We start from the raw sequence: 23156 nt of genomic DNA, 5'->3' as shown, positions 1-23156 counted from the left end.
AACCCACAGGGAACAAACCGACCGCAACGCCGCACTCACTCCACCCACGTTCCCAGAAGAAGTCAAAGATCAGTTTGCCACGGCAACATTCGAGGCATTTCGAAACTATGGGGAGACTTGTGTTAATGCTTAGGTAAGTACCATAGCCAGAGGCGGCAGAAGTACAGACACTCAAGTAAAAGTGCAATTGCCTGAAAAAGTGCTCCACTACAGGTCGCCCACACACTCTCACCTTTCCCGATTTGGCACTACATCCATACAGATCTACAGTTATTCACACAAAATAAGAAACAAAAGCAGTTCATGTGCCATGATACATTTAAAACAATGACTTGCTCATGTTATGATCAATCACTCATTATTGACAGTTGACAGGAAATGTACATTTGTACAATTGAATGTACATTTGCTTAGTCACTTTCCACCATTAATAAAAGCACATTACCTGCTATGTGTTTTCTGGTGAGTTTGATGGTCTATTTTCAATGTGGAGAGTACTAGACCTATACATGAATGTAGTTTTGAATATTTCCAATTTATGCTACTTTATGCTCGAAATCAACTATATTTTGTATAACGTTCAGAATTGTACTCACTACATTTATCAGACAGGTGTTCAGGTGCTATACAGTCGTTTTGTCACAGCTCACGAATAAAACAGGATAATCACACAACAACTGAAGCTAAAGTACAATTAATTTACCTCTGTTGTAACAATTGCTAGTACAAAACCAGATGAGGATGATCCAAAAGGCAAATACCCAATACAGACATATGTCAAAATACAGGCAGGATGTAATCCCACAAATGCAATAAGGGAAACGGGAAACGCAATACTCCACCAAAAAGCAGGAGTTCAAAAACAGGCATGTTAGGAATGTTAGGAAGCCACAGCAGACAAGCCTCAGTCTGGAAATAGGTAAATGGATATGGATCAGTATAAATACTGTACAAAGAGGTGATTATGGAATAAGGATCAGGTGAGTAGATGGGTGGAGCAAAGTCCAGTTACTGAAGACAACAAAGAATGGATAAATAACCAGTGACACGTGACAGCTATGTTTATTGACTACCTATAATTACAAATTTCAATTACATTAAGTAATGGTGACAAATTAGAAGGCACTGTTTTACAATGAAATGCCACAGTCTAACCACAGGAAGGTGGGAAAGATGCAGCTTACATAAAAATTGATAACCAAAGCATCATCTGCTATGCAGCTAAGTTTTCTTCCACCAGATGACACTAGTGGGTCAGTGATGCCACAGTGACTCCGTGCCCCAAACTTGCTGCTATGTGAGAGCTGCTTCAACTTGTATTAAACACGTCAAAAAACTTAGATTATGTCCACACATTTTTGCATATGTGGGGTAAAATATTGCTCTTATGAAAATTTGAACTCCATAATCCCTAAATATTACTGGGGAAACCACTTACATTAGTAAAAATTAACATTTCATTTGAACTCAATTAAAACTATGCCTCCTAACAATTACAAAAATTACAGATATAATAGCAATTTATTTTTACGTAATTGTCATATACTGTACATTATTTAATATTTTTAAAAACCTTAATGATAATGCGTGTTGCTCTCAATTTGTAGAGAATGGTTCATTTAAAAAAAGGTTCATGTGAGAGTTTGATGCTCAGTCAGAGTCACCCTGAGAAAAGTTCTAAATAATTCCTGCCTGACCATCCGAACTGTGCATTTCAGTATTCACAGTCAGTGTATGTTAACAGTGGTGTATTTTACTAATTATATGATTTGTGAGATGAGATTTTAAAAAGAAATCCATACGTCTTTTTTAGTTTTTTAATTCACAACGTTATAACAATTTAAAACAACAGGCGCTGTGAACAACCGTAGTCATAATTGCTAATTGGGCAATATTTCAAATGTGAAACATTGTTTGTGCACTGTAAAAACATTTATCCTCTCATAACAGTCCATGCGCCCTCCCATCGCTCTGTCCCTCTTGACTTGGTGACAGACCTAAAAGCCTTTTGTTGCAATCTTAGCCAATAGAGACGGATTACGACACCGGGCAGCAGAGGTATATAAAGAGCCCCTTTTTGGCCGCACTTGCACATTTTTCAGTGACACTTCTGAACATTCACGCACCTCCATGGACTAAATTGTACAGAGGACCCCCAAAACAACCATTAGGCTATACTACATTTGAGCAGGCTATGCATTCATTAGACAGATAATTTATTAACTTTCCATCAAAACAGCCTGTACGGGGGGCACACTTCTTTTTTAATTTATTGTGAAGCTGCTGCTGCACAACATCATCTTTAAGGTGATCGTACTGGATTAGATGCATGTAACTGAGCCCCTGCCTTTTGTAGGATAAGGAAAGGAGCGACGCACATCCAAAAGAGGGGATATAACGGGCTAATAGGAGTAAAACGACAAGAAAAGCAAAGAAAAAGTTGCAGTGCCAGGTGTCCTCGCATCGTCATGCCGAGGTACAACTTCTTACTGTGCTTGATGGTGCTCATCTCCTTGGGACAATCGGGGAGCGACGAGCCCAATCTGCTGCTGCCTCCGACCACCGAGACGCCCACGGATGCCGGGCTGTATTTGCTGGACGAGGACGCTGGTGCCCACGAGTGCTCGGCTTGTGTTTGGAGGGAACAGAGCAAAGTTCTGAGACTGGAGACCATCAAGTCCCAGATCCTCAGCAAGCTGCGTCTAAAGCAGGCGCCCAACATCAGCCGGGAGGTGGTCAATCAGTTGCTGCCCAAGGCGCCTCCGCTCCAGCAGCTTCTAGACCATCACGACTTCCAGGGAGACGCGTCGTCCCAGGATGAGTTTATGGAGGAGGATGAGTACCACGCCACCACGGAGTCCGTGATTACCATGGCATCTGAGCGTGAGTAATAGTTAACAAACTACTACAATATTGTCTCTAAATGCGTCGTGCGTAATTGTGGAGCAGAGAAGGTTCAAGTGACCCAGGCCTGCTGCGTGGACAGAGGAGCTGCTGTGGCTCATTCAAGTCAGTGACCTAACCTACTTTTTGAGACTGGGGATCCACCCTGTGCGTCTGAAGTGAACTGTTGAAATTAGACAAAGGGCTCTGGTCAGCTGCTGGCCAGGGCTGTCAAACAGGGATTGCATGTGCATCTGATAAATCAATAATCAGCAGCATAAAAGGCCTCGTCAGTCTGAAATAGACAGCTGAAAACTTTTGTTTTCACGGTGATGAGGGTGGTGATGATGTTGGAGAGCGAAGTTTGGGTAAAACAGGGTGCCTATTTTTTAGCTGCAAAGCTGCTCATTCCGTCTCCTGCCGTCATGTTCAAACTGTGCTTTCGTTTTTGCCTTTGACAGGGAGGAAGCTCATGACAGACGCGTTTGAATGTCAAGTGTATTATTAATGATAATGCAGCATTTGGCTGGCAGTTGCATCACTTTATCCTTAATGTCTTATTTTGCATTAGAGCCCTTCATTCTGGACTTATGATCACGTCGTGGGGCTCTCTGATTATTGCCCCCTAACAATTTGCTCGCTCTCTTATAGTTTCTCATAAATACACAGCTAAACCGCAGGCAGGCCCCTTGGAGACATTTTATAAAATTACTGTTGAACCCTGGCAGCTGTGCTCTATCGGTCTTTTATAGGAGGCTCTACCGGTTTCCCTGCTGTTCATCGCAGTGAGAAAAAGTGTGTCCAAAAAGCTGCTATTGTTCCCCTCATGCAGAGGCCCCCCTCGGCCGCACTTGCCTTTTAAATGCGAAGTTTATAGGCGCAGCTCGTTTTTTTTCACCACGATTACACAAAGACAGAGAATCACTTAGGGTCGAGGGGAGTGTGTGACCTTTTCCTTGGGAATCGCGGGGTTCAACAACATTTACACACGTAATATATTCTGCACAAGGCGGATGAAACACACTCCAAATTATAATTTTTTCGTCACTGCAGGAGGGAGAAAACTATCTATCTATCTATCTATCTATCTATCTATCTATCTATCTATCTATCTATCTATCTATCTATCTATCTATCTATCTATCTATCTATCTATCGTTTTTAAAATACTGAACCGAGATTTCTTTTAATTTAGCGCTTTAGTAGTGATTTCTAATAATAATGTTGACACCTTCTTCACTTTACAGCCCTCTTGTCTTTTTATAGCAGAAACACATACCTGTCGGGTCAAATATTAACTGCATCTCGCTCATTCCAACTCTCTTTTCAACTCTGCTGATTTTTAGCATTATTCCCTAAGAAAATGTGTCTTCCCAAAATAGGTGTTTCCTTTGATAGCTGTTGTGGTTCTGTACTCATGTGAGTGATGCTGTTCAGTTCGTCCTGCCTATTTATGTACATTATCACAGTCAATACACTCAGGGAAGTACAGGGAAAACAAATTCTTCAAAGTTTACATTCTTCTCTCTTTCTGTGCTTTGCACACACACACACAAACACACACACACACACACACACACACACACAGAAACCACCAATCGCAGTGATTCAATACCTTCTCAAGCCAGAAAGAGGCATTATTCATGACTTTGGCTAATTGCGTATTTCTAACGGCCTCATGCCAACCAGAGGAGCTAATGACTGACATTACTGCTAAATCTGTCATGTTACAGCACTTCCTCTCTGTTTTGTTGCCTGATTTCTGTATGTCAGCTGCAGTTTTTATCATCTGCACCCCCTCTTTCTCTTTCTCTCTCCCTCTCTCCCCCTCCTCACCCCCTCCCCCACGTTCCTCCTCTCTCTCTTTCGTCTTCTTTTCTCCAGTATGGAAGAGTTTAGAGAATGAGTGCATCTCTTTTGCCTTTGGCACCTTAGTGATCCCACAGGATTAAAAGTGCCTTTTTCTGTCTCTCTGATAGAGGGAGGACTTCAAACACTATTCCCTACGCACCTCGAACCCAGTCACCCTTTCATGGTTGTGCACACTGCCTTTGATGGGCCATGTGGGTTCACACAGTACATACTGAACAGGACCTGTGCCAGAGTTGCTTCTTAGTATTCACTCAAGGTACGTGGGTGCCGCAGTAGGGGTGGAGAGGGTCCATGCTTCCTGGTCTTTAATTGCTATGAAATTTCATGGAAATGTACAGCTATTTATATCATAGTGCGGCAAAGCATCTCCCTCCATACAGTGTGTTGTGTAGGTAACAGCTCTGCTCACTGTTCATGCATGTTATCAGGGTCATTTTCCAGTGCAGCATTAAGAATGTGAGTTGATTTTAAATAAAATACAAGCTGAATATGAGATGAGTTTGTATATGTTGATTTATGTATGTTATAGTTGTGAGCCTGCATACAGAGTGTATGTTTTAGAGCTCAGTTTGTTTTACCAGAAGTGGGGTGAGGCTTTGACCCCACTAGTCTCCCATTTGTTACCTGTCCATGACATTTAGACCAGACCTTCTTCAGAGACCACTCCTCTTTTCTGTTTTCTGTCTCTCTCAGTATGTTTTCACTTACTATTGGATTCCTAGAAGACCACACATTATTCTACTAGAGCGTATCTGGGACAGCATTTAGAGAGAAGGGGATTAATTGTAGATAACTAACAGAACAGTGTGATGTAAATCTAGAGTTTTATTTGAGTAAACGTTTTTACTGTGTGTTATAACAGCAATTCTAGGATTGTCCAGTAACTAGAAATCCAGCAGAGAGCAGCACTGGCTTACCCTCCCACCTAGGCTTGATCTCATGTCTGAATTGCACTCTAGCAAATCGACCACATCAGCATGTCCAAACCTTGGGAAATCAGTGACTGTATAAATGTGTAGGTACCACTTGGCTATGTTTGTATGCTCTCACTTTCTTCAGATACTCATAGTTCCATATTTGTCTCGTCCATCATGAATGTGTGTCGGAAAACATAGCATAAGTGCCATTGTGTAATCCAGTTAAAATGAGCAACATACAGTTCAAGCACCTTACATAACACTTAAATGAACATAATATCTACTCACGTAATATAAATTTACTAATTTCCACATGTGCACACTTGGGTAGACATACAAAGATGCTCACTCACACCCACATACTCGCACACACACTCCAGAGAAAAGTTATTCTATTGACAAAAAGGGTCACAGAGTTCACAGCTATGTGATATATTGGAAGAGGAGACTATTAACCTCATCGGGTCTCTTTCTTTGGCAGCATAGATGAACCGGTAGTAACTTGAACACTTATCCCCCACCACACACACACACACAAACACGCACCCGCTGACACACACTCATCCACTAACCACTCCCACAAAAAAAAAAACAAGTCTTTTATAGTGTTGACCCTATAAAAGGGTCATTTCCTGAAGGTGCAGGAACCATAAAAATTAAGAGGGAGAGTGCTAAAAGGACAGAGCAGCAGAATTCGGACTGTCTTCAACTCACTGGCCAGTATTTGCTGGAAGTTGATGACTATGTGAGGTTTTTAAAGATTTATTTATTCCATGGAGGTCTCAGTGTCACAATGACACCTGTTCTCCCTGTGCAGTTGCAGGCATCAGTTTAGAGCATAGATAAACATTCGTGTTGAATTGTTTTGGTGTAAGGAACGTCCGGCTTGTTGAAAAAGGAGTGAAAGCTTAAGAAAGAAAGGTCTGTACGACTGTAGAAATTGCACAACATACTGTCAACTTTATGGCTAGTAAAATTTCAAAGGGACCAAAGTCTATTAATACAAAGACAAAATTTCCCCAGGACCTCGGGAATCTCACTCATTCCCCTGTTCCCACGCTCCTGTGTACCAGCCCCTGATGCTGGCCTTTTTTTTATCTTAGCATTTGGGAATGTGTTGCTTTGGAATTTAATGCATTAAAAAAACAAAAAAAATACAAAAGTGGTATAGTTTGATGAAAAGAACATTGCATTATTATTGACTGTTTGGAAGCACTGCTGTGCAATAATATTTTTTGTCTCCTGCCTTTTCTGCTCATATATGGATCCACTGCTGAGCTCCACAGTGCTTCTTTAAAGGAGTGTGATTAAGTGAGGTGCATCGCTTCTCATGCTGCAGGCATGAAGGGGGTGAAGGGAAGAAGAGAGTGAGTCCGTAGGGAGCAACAAACAGCCCAGTCCTATCCTAAAGAGACAGAAATCATGGAAGGGTTTTATAGGTACAATTAAAAAGACCTGAAACAGATGTTATGTTTCACTAATAAAGGAAATAATTACTTCACACCAGTAATTAAGATCTGTGTAGGAACATGAGTGAGGAGGAGGAGAAGGAGGAGGAGGAGGTGAGTGAGGAGGTAAAATGGAGATCATTTGTTGATGGATGCGTTCAGGCTCTGTGTGGTCATGTGCGAGGAGCTGCTGAGGATCCGTTTATGGAAGAGCCCATTAAATCTAAGAGGCATTTAAGCAAAGGAAATGCTGCATGGGCATAATGTTGCATCCCATGAGGGAGCCACTGTGTTGGAGAGAAGCACAATTAACAACGGATTGCCTCATGATTATCTACATGAAAATTTAATTAGCCCCTTTTCTGCGGCAAAGGAGATCAGCTTCTCGCTGTATTTATCACCTGTGGTTGTATTTCTGCCTGCTGTAGCCACTTCACCCCAGGAAGTTCATTATGAAAATGCACAGTCGAAGTGATTTCTTTAGGGACTACGGCTTGAGTTTAAGTTATACAATAAAAGAAGCTCATAAAGGGAACAATAGATATTTTCATGTAGCATAGAAATGATTGAAGAAAACGCATGGAAGAAAATGCTTGTTAGAAGGAGGTTTTAAAAGTTCTGGTAACACCGATTTTGTCTTTATTAAAACTGTCCTGAACCTCGAAAGGATTTTAGTAACTTCATCAGTGGGCTCATCTAGAAACACTTCCAGGGAGCATTTAAGGTGTGGAATCTATCAGTGCATGTGTTTGTGTGTGTTCCTGTGTGTGTCTGTTTTCTGAGTAAGGAATTACAATAATTTAGGGTTAAAATAAAACACACACACACACACACTGATCTGCTATAGTTTGAGTAGTTTTAGGTTGAACAGTGCCTCCTGCTATAATAACATACATGTTTATTTTTTTGCAGGATTAATGTAAGTAAGGATAAGCATTTTACAAGACAGCAGTTTTTAAGTTCAGAAAACTTTCTAAATGAGGCATAGAACACATTAAATAACAGAGAACACATACTGCTTTTATATTTCGATCAGCTACATTACATGGAGCATAATAAGTAAACTGTGCCTATTTCCTTCCATTTATTTATGTTTTATTTGTTTTTTATTTATATCTGAAGGATGTTCAGATTCACAATTTTCGACATTTTGTTTGTTAAATACACTGCTTGCTCAAATGGAAGCACTCATGTGTGTTTTTTAATTTTGACAAATGTACAATGTCAAGAACATTGGTGGCATGTGGGCAAAATTCTCATCTCAGTTTCTAGTAACAGTACTTCAAGGTTGGTCCTGCACTATTTACAATACTGCAGCAAATGTACTGGTTTATGCTATACATGCATAACACCTTTTTTATTTGATTGGTGTAGCATATGACAACATGGGCTATTCGTATGTATGAAGATTTGTCGAAACATGCTCCATCAAACAAACTAAATCAAGTGTTACTGTGTCAATCTGTTCGAACTGGACCACAACAGAAGATCAACAGTTATGTAATCCTTCTTCTGCCAGATTGTTTTTGTCATTATTGTCGTTTTGCACAGTACAAATCCTGCTGCAGAGTTTATATGTTGGATTTTCTATGCTGCGTACATAGAGCCATAGTAATTGTATAACAAGTAAAAAGTACCACATATAAAAAAGTGACATGTTTACTCAGTCGCCCATAAGTGTTTATTCTTACACATTTTAAATTATCTCACAAAATCCAAATTGTCAATGAATAAAATAATTTCAGAATTTGGATCAGAATGGGAAATTTGACTCCCAAGTTCACCACACAGGTGATGAAAAAACATACTTAATTTTATCTTTTCTATATCACAATGCTAAAAATGGCATAACAGTTATATTTAAAATCTAAATTGGATCGTAATGACCTCAAATTTAGTGGCTACAAAAGTGCGTATTTTTCATTTTCTCTGTTAATAAAACTTAAAACACCTTAGTAACACCAAATACAGATAAGTTAAATGAATTTATACTGTGGCTGAAGCCTGTCAGTAGTTCAAAGCAGCATCCCTTCAAACAAATCTAACATAATCCTCTTTCTGCCCTGTCATGTATCCACTTATTTATAATAAGTAAAAAGTTTTTGTAACTGGGCTTTTGGAAACAGAGCAGAGCATTGTCTTCTGACATTAACGTCTCGTGTGTGTGTGTGTGTGTGTGTGTTTGTGTGTGTGGATGCACACATTTTTTGAGACCCCAGCATGCTTCCTGCTGTCCAGCTGTCCACCTTATTGCAGTTCACTGCACGCTCTTTTTATCCCGTGTCTCCGTCCTGCTGGAGAAGTCCCACAGACGTTCCCCTTTTAATACAAACATATAAAAACCCTAAACACAAAACACAATGAGCTTTGAGTCTGTTTGCTGATGTCATTCACTTTGCGTGTTGTGTGTTTTTGTGTGGTTGCATGTTTCCATGTGTGTGTGTTCACTGAGCTAGAACAGGGAGCATTAGGAGGTATCTTTTGTTGCTCCTGGGGGGCTACTGTGCTCACTCCTAATAGGAGTCTTGTGCCTGCCGATGTCCCAGGGGAGGGCTTCTGAATGAGGAGGTCTAACTTCACACACACACACCCCCCTTCTGCATGCCCAGCTCGAGCCCGACCTCCCCCACCACCCTCTCCCGTCCCTTGGGACTGGCCAAGAGACAAAGAGGGAGTGGGGCTGGGGTGGGATGGGATGTTTGAGGGGGTGCACTGTGGCCCCTGTCTTATTAGAAGGGTCGTGAACGTGTCACGATGATTAATATGCTGAGGTGCGTGGGGATACCCTAGAGTCACAATTATTCAACACGAAGGCTCTCAAACACACACTCACCACAAAATGGCACATTTGCATTTCCCATTAACAAAAGAAAATATAGATATATATATGCAAATCAAACTCCTATCTAGGTTTATACCATTATGCATTACCCATTTGGACATTAACAATAGATGACCATTTCTCTCCAGACCCCATTTTAGCTGCGTGTCTTTCCAACTGATTGGCACATGTATAAATTACGCACATGACTGCCTTTCAAGAGTTTGGATAAAAAAGTGAACTTTAATTAAATCTTTTTCTGTAAGTGTGAAATTGATGTAAGCATGAGGATCAGTGTTGAAGCCAAAACCTGTGATAATGTGTCATGATTAACTCATAGAGAAACATCAAAATATCCAACATCATTTACTCTAAAGCAGATTCATCATACTGCTTGTGTTTTTACTTTACTGCTTACATGAAACCAGTTTTTATATGACACAGTTTTATGGTATGTTTTGTTGACAAACGACATAAAGAGATTAAGCATTGATCCTGTTGTGGTGATTGAGTGGAAAGATTAGCACTGACGAACACATCATGTGGAACTAAAGTACGAGAAACAGCAGTGTCGAGATCAGAGGCCTCTGTGAACTCTGTATTTCTGTTTTTTGTAACTTTAAGCATTTTGAACCTCAGAAGTAAATAAATCCACATGCCTAATAAAGATTCTATCATTTTACCACATAATTAACATTTAGGCACCCTCAGTCGTAACACATGTTACCTATTTGTTGTATAACATCCCCCTTCATCTGTTTTTAACTGTTTAACTGGCTCAGTTCTCCTGTACCTTCTATAACATTACTGAATTTTGTTATTAAAAGCGTTTAAATTTAAAATGGCCCGTGGTAGTATTAAACAAGACAGATGGTGTGGTGAATAAACCCTTATATTCTATGTGTCTCCCCTTATGTGCTTATATAGGAGGCTGTGGGCTAACTGTGGGATTCAGGTACACAGGGAGTCCACCAGATGTTTGATAGGCTCACCTGCAGCCCTGCTGCATGTTGGCAGTAAAATCCATGCACCGCATAAGCTGCAATTATACCAGAGGGAAATACGCTGCTGTAATGATGAAGTAACCTGGAAAAATAAGAAGCAAAATCAAACAAGCCTGTTTCCTTCAGAAAAAAACACACCTCTATATACATACTTCACTTGGGTTTTACTTGTTTTTGTTTTACTTGTTAGGTAAAATAAGAGGAATGTTCTTACTCTATAAGAACTTGTTTCCATCTCCAATAATCGGTTTAGCTGTGGGGAGAGGTGAACACAAATTTTTTTCATTACTGAAATCAGCATGTTAAAACAATGAGCCATAGCTCTTCAGGAAATTAAGCTATTAAAAAGGATCTGCTGATGCAATACAATTATGAGCTGTTCAGCAGGAGCAAAGTTAGTTCAGGTAGGAGGATTAAATATCCCATTGGTTTTCCAATCTTTACAAGCTCTTTTTACACAAGTTGAATGCTCTGCCAAGACATGGGGTGTAATTAAGTTGCAGGCATCAAAGTTTGCCTCTTTCGTTTGCTCTTAAAGGATCTATAAAGGTACAATTTGATTTTACCTATCAATGCAGTCATTGTTTAACGTGATGTAGCTCATATGTTGCGCATGTGTGTTTAATAACTGGGGTCTTAACTGGATCACGGTGCCTGGGCTCTGCTTCTCAAATTACACCTTCACAAGAAAAGCCCCTTCTTGAGAGGGTGAACCATTTTAGTGGTGCTTGCTGGACTGATAGTTTTTCCCAAGGACTCAACAAAAGCAATGAAAACTGTTTGCAAAATTAGAGCTGGTGTGTCTGTGTGTCTGTCCCCATCTGCAGCGATTAAAAACAACAAAAAGTAGTAATCACAAGTAAACCCCAAGCAAACTGCCTCATCATTCATTCCCATTTTTGAGCTGATGAGCAAACACAACACCACCCACGTTAATTGCTGTGACCCCAGAAACCCAGCAAAAGGAACATTGACATATTGTTTGTCCAGCGTGAGACACTGTATAATTTACACTCACTAATGACTGTCCCAGGAAATACAGGCTGAAGGACCACGTCTGTCCCTGGCTTGGCCCTTATTCAATGTTCGCCCAGGACTCTAATGGATAGTCCATCTGTACCTCAGTGAATTCATATCCCCCAGTCCATGCCCATAATTCAATTACAACACTTGTTTAGTGTAAAAAAAAGAAAGAAAAAACAGCCTGGTGCAGTGTTCTCTCACTGCTAAATTGAGGTTTCACAAACAGTTCACTGTTGTCTAAAGAATCTCCACCTTTATCAACACAAAAATAAACTGGTTGATTCAAAGTAGCTGTGTCTTCAAAATTTCAAATGGTTTTCTGGTGAAAAGGTGTGTTGTGAAGAAAGACATATTACCATTGCCATAGGGTCGACCTTGACCTTCAAACTCAATCTGGCTATTAGGGCTGCCCCTCCCCAGCACCCGTGAGATGTAAAGAGGCTGACGGTTTTGACCCCTGATCCCATTTCTTAACTAGGCTGAGGTGCCAAATAACCTTTTGACCCAGGAAGCATTTGTAGGTTGCCTGAGTAACCTCAGATTTAGCAGTGATTGACAGGTCCAACCATTTTTTTATCTGCTTTTTTAAATAAATGAACAAACAACAACCCACCTCTGTTAGACAATGACAGAAAATTACTTTTTATTGGCTAAAATCTGGAGTTGACAAACTTCAGTATGCTCAGAGATAATGGGTAGATTATATATTCTATTGTACTCTGTTTGCAGATTATTATGCCAGAGAAATGGAGAATAAATTTCCCTTAATAAATGACCGCTTTACATGGAAATTAATGTATGAATGCAATGGATGGGTGTCATTATATCAGATGGAGGTCTATGTAAATGAACCATGTGCAGGTTTGACATGTGGTGCAAATCATAGAAACACCAGAGCCGATGAGCATGACAGGAATAAATCTGAGCACTTTAGGAGACGCTTTGTGTTCTTTGACATAACCCTTAGTCCACACCCCAAATTTATTTATGTGGAGGAAAGGCTCTAAAAAACTTGAGATGTTTTAATTTTGCTACTTGTAATGTCGGAGTGGGCCATTTCATTACGAGTGACCCAGGGGAATCTAAGGTTACCATCTGGCCACTGGTCACCATTACTTATGCTTGTTTTTATATGCAAATGTGTGTGTTTTTCCCAAACATGAACAATTCACAAATGTAACCCAACTCAGTGAACCCAACATATGCACCCATGATAACCGGCAGAATCCATACAGACATGGCAAAAACAGGACAACACCAAAACAACACTAACATCACAGAACAGCAGTCACTTTAATAAAAGAAGTAGCATAGTAGTTATATGCTTTTTTTGTAAATTACATGGACACTCTATTGTAAATGATAACTAATATTTATTGTAGAATAAAACTTGGGACATAAAAAATAATCAATATGTTGACAGCATTGTATAACTGAGGTATAAACTGTGTACCATGTACCATATTTAATTAATTGGAATTGCACAAAAACGTGCCAACATTATCACTTCTTGGCAATGTTCCAAGCGGTAAGATCAAGGTCCAAAACTGTCAAAGCACTAAGTCAAAAAACAATTTTTCATTTCTGCCAATCCACTAATTAAAGCAAATTCACAGTATTGATATGGTAAATCACAACAACTGCAACAAATTAACAAGCAAACAAGCAAACCACTCTCATGGTGCATGACAATTTAGAAGCAAAATTACCATTTCAGTAATGACCCCATTCTTTTTGCTATTTGTTTATGTGAAAAACATGTCTGAGCTACTAAGAGTAAGAAAACGAAACCAAGAGATGTATGGCAAGTGGTTTTAACTTTTTCAACTTGCTTTATATGGGTTTAGTTTAGCGTGTAAATGTACATTAATGCTTTTAAACTTCCCTCTGACTTCCCTATATTAAAATATTTCTCCACAGGAGTTTTTCATCATTAGGAGTTCAGATGATGTTATTTTGGGGAGCTCTGAAAAATAAGGTTGACCATGATTACAAACTCCATAGTAAGAGCAACAAGACGGCATAATCTAAACTGAAGGTTCCTCCAAGTGAAGTCATTTGGAGGCATTTTTCAGCTAGAAGATGAGGTATTTTATTGTAGGGAAGTCATTGGGAAGTTTCATGGCATTTATGTACATGCAATACTGAAACTAGAACCATAAGAAGCAAGTTCAAAATCAGTGAAGGCGTCTTTCAACTCGAACCACACTCCACTCCACTCCATTCCTATCCATGATAGCACAGCTCCTAGTCAAAATTGTTTTCTAACTAGTCAAAATTCTTACTAGTAGGAATTGTATTTTAAGACATATACAACTTCTTATTCACTAGTCAAAACAACATTTTATCTTCCTTAATGTGTAAGTAGCAATTCTAACATTTGGTAGCTAGGCTGGATATGTATTGCAGTATTAGTTCCATTCTTCCTAGTCTTTCAGATATGCGAAATAAAATTAAAAACTCAATCAATCTCAATTTAAATACAGATACCTACAATTCTCAATAAGACTAGTCAAAATCCAATATCAGATATGTACAATTAGGATTATGACAATGCAGCAATCCAACTGCAGATATCCACAAATGCAATCTGTTAGATTTATTTTTCATTTTAGATATCTGAAATTGAAATTATGACTAGTAACAATTGCATTGTATATATTTGGCATTTTTCCTAGTAGGACAGAGAAGTAAACTACTATTATCAACAACAGATATCCAGTCTAGTCATTTAATATTAAATCTGCTCATCATGAGAGATTATAAGTTTTTATTTTCAAAACTCTGATTTACCAGAGAAGATCATGTCCAGTTAAGTGGCAAAATATCATTGTGGTTATTAGCAACATACAAAATACATCTCATAATTTGGGTTTCTTTTAGCTGTCTCTGTGTCATCTGTTTATTTTTACTAAATTTTATATTTATCAGATCATCTATAACATAGAGATTTGATGAATCATTGGATGAATTAAAGACTTTCAACCATATACTTATTAAAACCTGATGCACAGGATGTGATGTGTTCAGTGTTTCCAGAAGTAGAAGCCATGGCTTGTTTTGAGTGAATGATGCAGATGTTGCTGCAGGAACTATCAAATGATACGCAGAATGACAAATCATATTTCGTTGTACCTCACTTCATTAACAGAAACACTGGGGGAAAAGAAAACACTGTAGCAGTAAGCTTAATCACCAAGAATGTAGCTAAAATAAAAGTGTCATTTATGTAGAAAGAAATTGGCAAGGACCATCATTTTACATATTTTTGGGAACATATTAATGACTTTTTTGATTGATAAAAGCAAAAACTAGGCCAGTGGTTTAAAACCATAGCTACCAGTGTGTTCCAGCAGGATTTGTTTCATGTCTTGCATCAGTCGCTGTTGAAAGTATCCAGTGTTATGCTGATAATCTTGATGTTACGTGTAAAAAGAAACTGTCTACAGTACAAATATCAATGTAACTCTCCTCTTTTCCACAGCGGAGCCCCTGGTGCAGGTGAACGGGAAGCCAAGTTGCTGTTTCTTCAAGTTCAGTCCAAAACTGATGTTCACCAAGGTATTGAAGGCCCAGCTGTGGGTATACCTGCGACCGCTGCAGCAGACCTCCACCGTTTACCTGCAGATCCTCCGACTGAAGCCTGTCACAGAGCAGGGCAGCCGCCACATCCGCATCCGCTCCCTGAAGATAGAGCTTAACTCCAGGGTCGGCCACTGGCAAAGTATTGACTTTAAGCATGTGTTGCAAAACTGGTTCAAACAGCCTCACACCAACTGGGGAATCGACATCAACGCCTTTGATGAGAGCGGAAATGACCTGGCAGTTACTTCGTTGCGACCCGGGGAAGAGGGACTGGTAAGGACCCTCAGACCTGCCCCTGGGGCATGAGAGAATTACTGTCATCACATCTCATATTTATGCAGATATGTATTCATATGTCAATCAAAGAAGGACAGCCAAAAATCACAATGAAGATCTTGCATCAATAATAAAAGAAATAGTAATAGCTAAATTAATAGTCTATAACATGTTTTTCTCTTTGACCACACATTTCCTATTAATTTTCACTGCCAACTAACTTATCATAGGAGAGTTTAGTTAATTTTTAACCATCACATAGCCAGGGTGCAATGCTTTTCATTAACTTCAAGTATGGTTAGCTGCAGACTTGACACCACAGTGAATGTTCTGTTTTCACTGCGCGTTAATGCAGCTTCACCTGGTTGGACATCACACATAACTACTAAAAAACAAAGAATACGTGATGTTTATAGTAGGTTGAAATCCGTAAAAAAAACATTCACAATGACATGAAAGAAATCAAAATTTTAAATACGGCACTAAGGCAGAACCTCAGTCAATCCATAGTACTGAAACATAATACAAAATGGGAAATACTAAGAATGCTATTATATTATTGGCAAGTTTAAGTGTGCACCTGACTGAGCACCATTAAAAGCCATGAAAACCAAAGTGACACGTGACCTTAACAGCCATATAACAGCCTAAAGCCAAACTTAGTGTTTGCTTCACTAGATGTCAATGATTGAAAATACCCTGTTTTGAAACCTACAGACTCAAAACAACAGTGGTCAAATGTTCTGCTGAAAGTTGCAATCACATAGATGAGCTTAAATGTCTTAAAAACATTTATTTTGTTATGTGTCAGTATTTCAAAAATTCAATGTATTAAATAACACTGTTGAATATAACACTAAATGTATTTTTCATCCCTAAATACTCTCGCCATATCTCTCTATTTGATCATGTCAGTCATGACCACTATATTTAGTCGATGTCAAAATGCAGCTGTTTTGGATTAGCATTCACCAATTAGTCATCATTATATCCAGTCTGCAAACTGCAGCAAATTAATTATATGCATAGCAAAGATAATGTGCAGTAGCTCAACTGTCATACTTATAATTCAGAAAACTGTGAATGTATTGAAGCTTTTTTCTTCTTCACTAAAAGGTAAAAATGTTGAATTGCTATTTAATTTGAAAATGATTTGGGAAATGTGAGCCTTCCACATTTGGAAATGTAGATGGCTTCTTGAAAAGGCCTCTGAATATTTTTTTTTGCCTAAGGCTGAAAGAAGAAAAATGTTTTTAAGTGTATACAGCAAACAGTATATCACCAGATTTACATTTACCTTGGACCTCTTGGTTACCTCTAATGTAAAACATAGGGGTGCACAATAAATTCAGTCTTTAGTCTCAATGCAAAACTATTTGTAAAATATTAATCTAGTTAGTAATCCCAGACTTACTAAAACTGAGTTACTGTACACACAACATCTATGTTAAATTATGTAGGCCAGTCCTCCCAGTTAAGCAACACTAAATATTTACCCAGTGGTCATTTGGGTCAGATCTTCACAACACATATCAGAGGTCAGCTCTGGTGTCTTGGCCAATAAACCGCTGCCCTCTGAGCACACAGCAGTGTGCAATATTATTCTTGAACAGAAAAAAAGGGAAAGATCAAAAACACAGGCAAGTGTACAAAAATAAAACAAAACACAACAAGCAAAGAAAGAGTCAAAGTCTGCTTCTCCCTGATCCTCTGGATCTTTTTTTCTGTAACAAAAGCCCTAAAGGCCAAGCTGACATGGTCTCACCCCAACGGCCTTTCAGCTTATTTCCTCTTTTCAATGCGTCACATAAAATGTGCTCAAGCCCAGCTGGAATCACTGTGGGGAGAGGAAGGCTTTGTAAAACAAACATGATGGAGTAAAATATTTGATCCGCTTGCTTTGCCCAAAGGTCAAGGTTATGGTAGCCTGCAGATGACCTCCTGGGTCATCAATCAAACCAAGCTTACAGAATCAGCCATCAGTGTTAGAAAAGACTAGTTCCTGTCAGTGCTCTTTGAATTGGAGCTCAATTGGGTCATTGTGTATCCACTTTAAAAATGACAAATTAATTCATATGCTTTTGTTAGCCATCAGATGAGTGAATTGAGCTGAATTTACAGATTTTTCTTTGTCATTCTGGCAGTTTTTGGCAACCATGAATGACTTAGTTTGAGGAACTACTGATAGGCAGCGACTGTTAATCATGCTATAATAAATTACTTTTAAGGCTGAAAAGCCTCTGTGAATGATTATTTGTATTATAAAAGTTACTGAAACTATACTAAAAGTGATCATTTATATTAGCAAATGTATTTTTGGGAGGGAGCTATTATTGCTTTATTAGGATATAATAGCTAATCCGATTCTCACTGTCCACTATTCAGCAAGATTTACTGTAACAATTCAGTTTTTATAATATTTGTGTGACTGCTGTAAAATGAAAGAAAATCAGGCTTTTTGAATTCTGTTGCCCTGGTGTTTGTAATAGTAGTGGTTTTAATATAATTATAAGCTACTGTAAATTGTCTGTCTGTGTAATAGAAAACCATCAGGTTGTGGTAGGCTGCTCTTGTGCAAAGACAGCTTTTAATATCTTGTTCTGGTTTAAGACACTTTTTTCCCCATCCACATCAAACATTTTGATGAGTCACACAAGTGCCAGAACATTAATAGCTTATCGTGTGACAGTTTGCATGATCAGTAAGTCATCTTTATCATTAATTTTGACCAGTAAGGTTCATACATATGATTTTAAAATGTTGTCACGTTAAATCATGCTGTATGTTTTAAAGACAGAGCACAGAACCTCTTTGTCTGGGGGGCCATGACAAAGAGGTTCATGCATTGCTCTTCCTCCTCCTCATGTTAGTTGTCTTTGACTAACTTTACAACAGTGTACAGCAGTTTAGCTGATACTGTTTGATTGAATGCACAAAACTTTTTAGTGGCTTGTTTGTCTTATGTTGTTATGTGGGACCTATCTTAAGAAAAGCACACGTATTATGTCTTCACTTGTATACTGTAACATTTTTGTTAAGCTCTTTTACTTGTCATGAAAGTTCAGGCAGAACTAATAACCCTAATGATAGCCCAATGTTAGTTATTTCATATCACCTTTATTGATATTGTTTTAGTCCTAACTCCTTTATCAGATAAAACTTACTTTTTTCAATGTAACTTTTATTTAAACAGAAAAATCCCAGCAAGGTTATCAGTTTTTTAGTGGCGCCCTGGCACAACACGAAACACAAAAACCAGTAATACTAAAACCAGGCAATGATACCACAAGTTAAGATGTATACAGATCATTGATGAAACCAAATTAAAATAACATAGTCAACAATTGTGCACTTAATTAAGACACAGTGTTGGAAGTTGAAGGAATAGTTAATCATTATGAAAATACACATATTTAATTCCAGAGAGTACCTTACCTGTTTTCCAGCTATCTCCACGTAGGACAGGGGCTCTGGAAGTCTGGACTTGATGACCACTGGTTTAGAGAGTTACATTAGATGATCAATAGAACTATCATGACTGACAATGAGGTTAGTTTAGCTGAGCACTGTGGATAAACAGAAGAGGATTTTTAGAAGAAATTATGTGCTGTAGGTATAATTATTTCTTGGTGAATATTGACCGGGACCAGTGATGGGGACGATGCACAGAAACACCACAAAACTCCTTCAAAAACACCCAGTTGTCTTGTTTACGATTCTATTTGTGTTTGGTTTCAGCTAAACCAGAAACAGCTTATTGAGCTTTAGAGGTATATTATCTTAATGCTAAACTATATTAAAATAGATTCCTTCTTTTGATCTGAACTGTTGTGCAGACATGCAGTCATGTCCCTGCTGTTTTTCTCCTATAACCACCTCTTTGTCTCTGTCCTGCCTCTCCTCCCCCTGATTCCAGCAGCCGTTTCTGGAGGTGAAAGTTCTTGAGACGACCAAACGTTCTCGGAGAAACCTCGGCCTGGACTGCGACGAGCACTCTACAGAGTCTCGCTGCTGTCGCTACCCTCTGACCGTGGATTTTGAGGCATTCGGCTGGGACTGGATCATTGCCCCAAAACGCTACAAAGCCAACTATTGCTCTGGCCAGTGTGAATACATGTTCATGCAGAAGTACCCGCACACCCACCTGGTACAACATGCAAATCCCAGAGGCTCTGCAGGGCCCTGCTGTACACCGACCAAGATGTCCCCTATTAACATGCTATATTTCAATGACAAGCAGCAGATCATCCACGGCAAGATCCCAGGGATGGTGGTGGATAGATGTGGCTGCTCTTAGGCTGCAGGGGGAGACGCACACTTGTGTAATGCCACCATTGCAACAAACCACCCAAAACCTTTAAGGAGCTCTCCCCTGGCACCAGAACCCATTCTTCTGCACCAGATTTCACTTTTGCTTAGCCACAAAAACATCCCACTGTGTTTCCATTTTTCCAGTTATTAAATTGATTCTAACTGTAAAAAGTTATAAATGAAATATGAATCAAAAAAGGACTGACTAATGGAAATACAGTACATTATGAATGATTTAAGAGGTTGTACTTGTGGAGAAGCTTCAGAAAAACGGTAAATGAGGCAAAACTATGTCATAGAGTTAAGTGTTTTGGGGATTTTAAAATATTTTTTTTATTGGCATTTATTTGTGAAATGTCCAAGTTAGTGGATTGAGATGACAGGAGACACGAGCATTTACAATATTTTTTAAGCAAGTTCAGTCCTAAGGTGAGGTGAAACAATTTCACAGATACACATGCTTATGGGTGAGATTCCACATAATTGCTTGCAAGGGGGCATGGTCAAATGCATTTTGCAATTCATCACTTTAAAAAAAAGAACAAAATCCATGCTAATGTGACAAGGGTTTGCTATTAGAAATACTCTTAGTATAAATCCAAAATCTTGTTTACAGTTGTTGTTAGAGATGTGCCCTAGAGATTTAAAGTGCTGAGAAGATCTAAAACCAAACCCGTTCCCTCTAGTAATGTTTAACACCTGAGTGTGACATTCTTGAGTAACCACGAAACCTATTCACTGGTACTTTGATCTTTTTTTAACTGTACCCTTGTAAAACTCCAAAAGGAAAAGGGCCAGAAAAGGGTATACAATTTTAGTTATTTCACAGTGGATAAATTACGTCTGTATTACTATTTCTGCCACTACACAAAAGTAGATAATACAGATTCAGGGTTGACATGCACACTAAAGTCTCAAACAGAACTGCAATGTAGATGCACTTTGAGTTCATTCGGCACCATCTGGGAAAGGAGGAGGAGGGCAAGTCCTTCAGGATGATGACAACTTGACAGTTCTTTCTTCTGTGGAACAAAGGAGAACACACTTCAAACACATTCAACCGTATACATTAAACATAGAGGTAAATGCATTGCTTTGTAACTTGTAGAGCTGAGCGTGTAATATATAAAAAACAGCAAATCCCATAACCTGAAATAAGACGCGTGCAGGGTGTCAGGATGCTCAAATGTTCGCTCTGCTAGAACTAGTGGCTTGTTGAGCTGAAAATATCACAAATGATCGTTACAGGATGATTAAAGTGTTACCACTAGACGTTGACATACTCATAGTTACAGCAATGTACATATTTGTGTTAAAATACACCGTAAAAACAGTTCATTCACCTTTTCTTGTTAGTTTTTTTAAAAGTGCAAAATCCTTTAACTGCAGTACTGTACTCATAAATAATAAATCACATATCAGAATCACAATAATAAGTCACAACAAACCATATAACATGCAAATAAATCAGGAGGAAGTAACTCCACCTCTGACTTTAGTTTAGAAAAGCATATCTGATTGCATTGTGAAATGCCCCCATCCATTTCAAACTCAGCTGTATTATCATTATCACACAGAGAAAATATTGTTAGTGCTTGAACACAGAGTAGATTAGTATGCTTGAAGTCTGTCTTTGTCTCCTGGATGTCAAAGCAAAGATATCCTTGTTGTAAACGAAAGCACTATGCTGTTGGATAAAGGAAGAGCCTTCTGATATTATATATAAATGATATATGTATATATTAAAAAAGGGGTACAAAAACCTTTTTTGGGGCACTCTACCTTACCAACAATAAATTTTGCACTATGGGACGTTCATGGCGTGAGGAGGTAAAGTGTTGTTTGTGCTTTACTAAGCACAAGAGAGCTTGTACAGTATAGGATTAAAAAGACTATTCAAGCTTCTGGTGATAAACCATAAACTATAGAGGTTATCACTTTTTTTTGATACCATCACGCTTTCCTGACTTTTGTCTGAAGCGGGGGCCTGTCCATACACTCACACGCCTATATCCAATCTGGAACGTGGATGTACTGTACCAGCGGCCTGAAAGGCCTCCTTGCCCACTTTGGGTGATAAGTCATGTGTGTAGCAAGTGTCTGGATCAATGAAAATAGAATGCTTTAACTGGAAGTGGCCCACCCATCCTCTTTAATCTGTTACCATGTTCGAGAGACCACGTCCTTTTGACCTAAAAATGTGTCAACTGTCTTGCATAGACATGTTTTGCCATTGTGTTTATTTTAAGTGAAAGCACCCACGGAGGAGTGTCCAGGGATTGTTAGCCAAAGTAGAGGATAACATGTTGTGTGCTGTAACTGTTGTGATCGCAGGAATATGCTAGAACATTTTTGAGGGAAGAAAATTTTAGTTTAGGGACAGTGGTGGGAACTGGTCAATTGTCTATTTATTAATATTAATTACAAAGCATTTCAAAGTCTGTCTACCTCACTTTAGCCTTCTAAAAACCTTGCTTTTTTTTCAAATTGTAATTGATTAATTTGTACAAACATTTAACCTATAAGATCTCAGCATCCCCCTAAAAAGGTAGATGAAACCCACAGAGTCTCCTTGATCTCAGGTCCAGATCGAGGTATTGACAGAGTACCTGATGGTGGTGGCTCTGGTAATGTGTGGTCTAAAGAAATAATTAGCTGTGTCCACATCTTTGATTAAAGCTGTTAAGAATTTGCATTTTGAACTCTAGTGTTTGTATAATGGTATGTGTGAGAGTATTTCATATAAATATATATGAGAGTAAGAAATCTCTATGTAAATACCCAGATGTTGACATTTATGAAGTTTTGGACAGGTTCACCGCTTCTAATGTTTTTCTCACTTTCCCCCTCATTCCTCCGTTCTTTGTGTAATTGAAAAACACCACCCCAACTTTGTAGTTTAATGGTTGTGCATATAAATAACTGTTCAATTGTTATGTTTGCCTTTTGTTGTTTATTTACTGCCATTTTTCTTTTGTACAATAAATCATTTATTTAGCTTATGGGAGTTGTTGTT

General features: G+C 38.7%; 1 protein-coding gene across 2 annotated transcripts; it reads left to right on the top strand.

The window, feature by feature from the left end:
* Positions 1–2: 2 nt before the first annotated feature.
* gdf11 (growth differentiation factor 11) lies at positions 3–23142 on the top strand. Of its 2 annotated transcripts, none has more exons than XM_067504276.1 (4): positions 3–133; positions 2357–2883; positions 15453–15826; positions 19749–23142. In XM_067504276.1, the coding sequence occupies exons 1-4, from the start codon at positions 108–110 to the stop codon at positions 20124–20126; spliced, it is 1305 nt and encodes a 434-aa protein (XP_067360377.1). In that variant the 5' UTR covers positions 3–107; the 3' UTR covers positions 20127–23142. The 2 variants fall into 2 exon arrangements, with proteins under 2 accessions (XP_067360377.1, XP_067360376.1); XM_067504275.1 differs by having other exon boundaries at positions 19746–23142.
* The last annotated feature ends 14 nt before the right edge of the window (positions 23143–23156 follow it).

Source organism: Channa argus, chromosome 5 (assembly GCF_033026475.1).
Source record: "Channa argus isolate prfri chromosome 5, Channa argus male v1.0, whole genome shotgun sequence".
NCBI classification, from domain to species: domain Eukaryota; kingdom Metazoa; phylum Chordata; class Actinopteri; order Anabantiformes; family Channidae; genus Channa; species Channa argus.
The sequence above is the reverse complement of the archived record's forward strand: the minus strand, read 5'-3'. Positions and strand labels throughout refer to the sequence as shown.

What these genes read in the sequence shown, in the direction of transcription:
- gdf11 (XM_067504275.1), top strand. Translation starts at nt 108, where the DNA reads ATGGGGAGACTTGTGTTAATGCTTAG. An exon ending in AGACTTGTGTTAATGCTTAG is followed by an intron (nt 134 to 2,356) that starts GTAAGTACCATA and finishes TGCCTTTTGTAG; the next exon opens with GATAAGGAAAGGAGCGACGC. An exon ending in GACCCGGGGAAGAGGGACTG is followed by an intron (nt 15,827 to 19,745) that starts GTAAGGACCCTC and finishes CCCTGATTCCAG; the next exon opens with CAGCCGTTTCTGGAGGTGAA.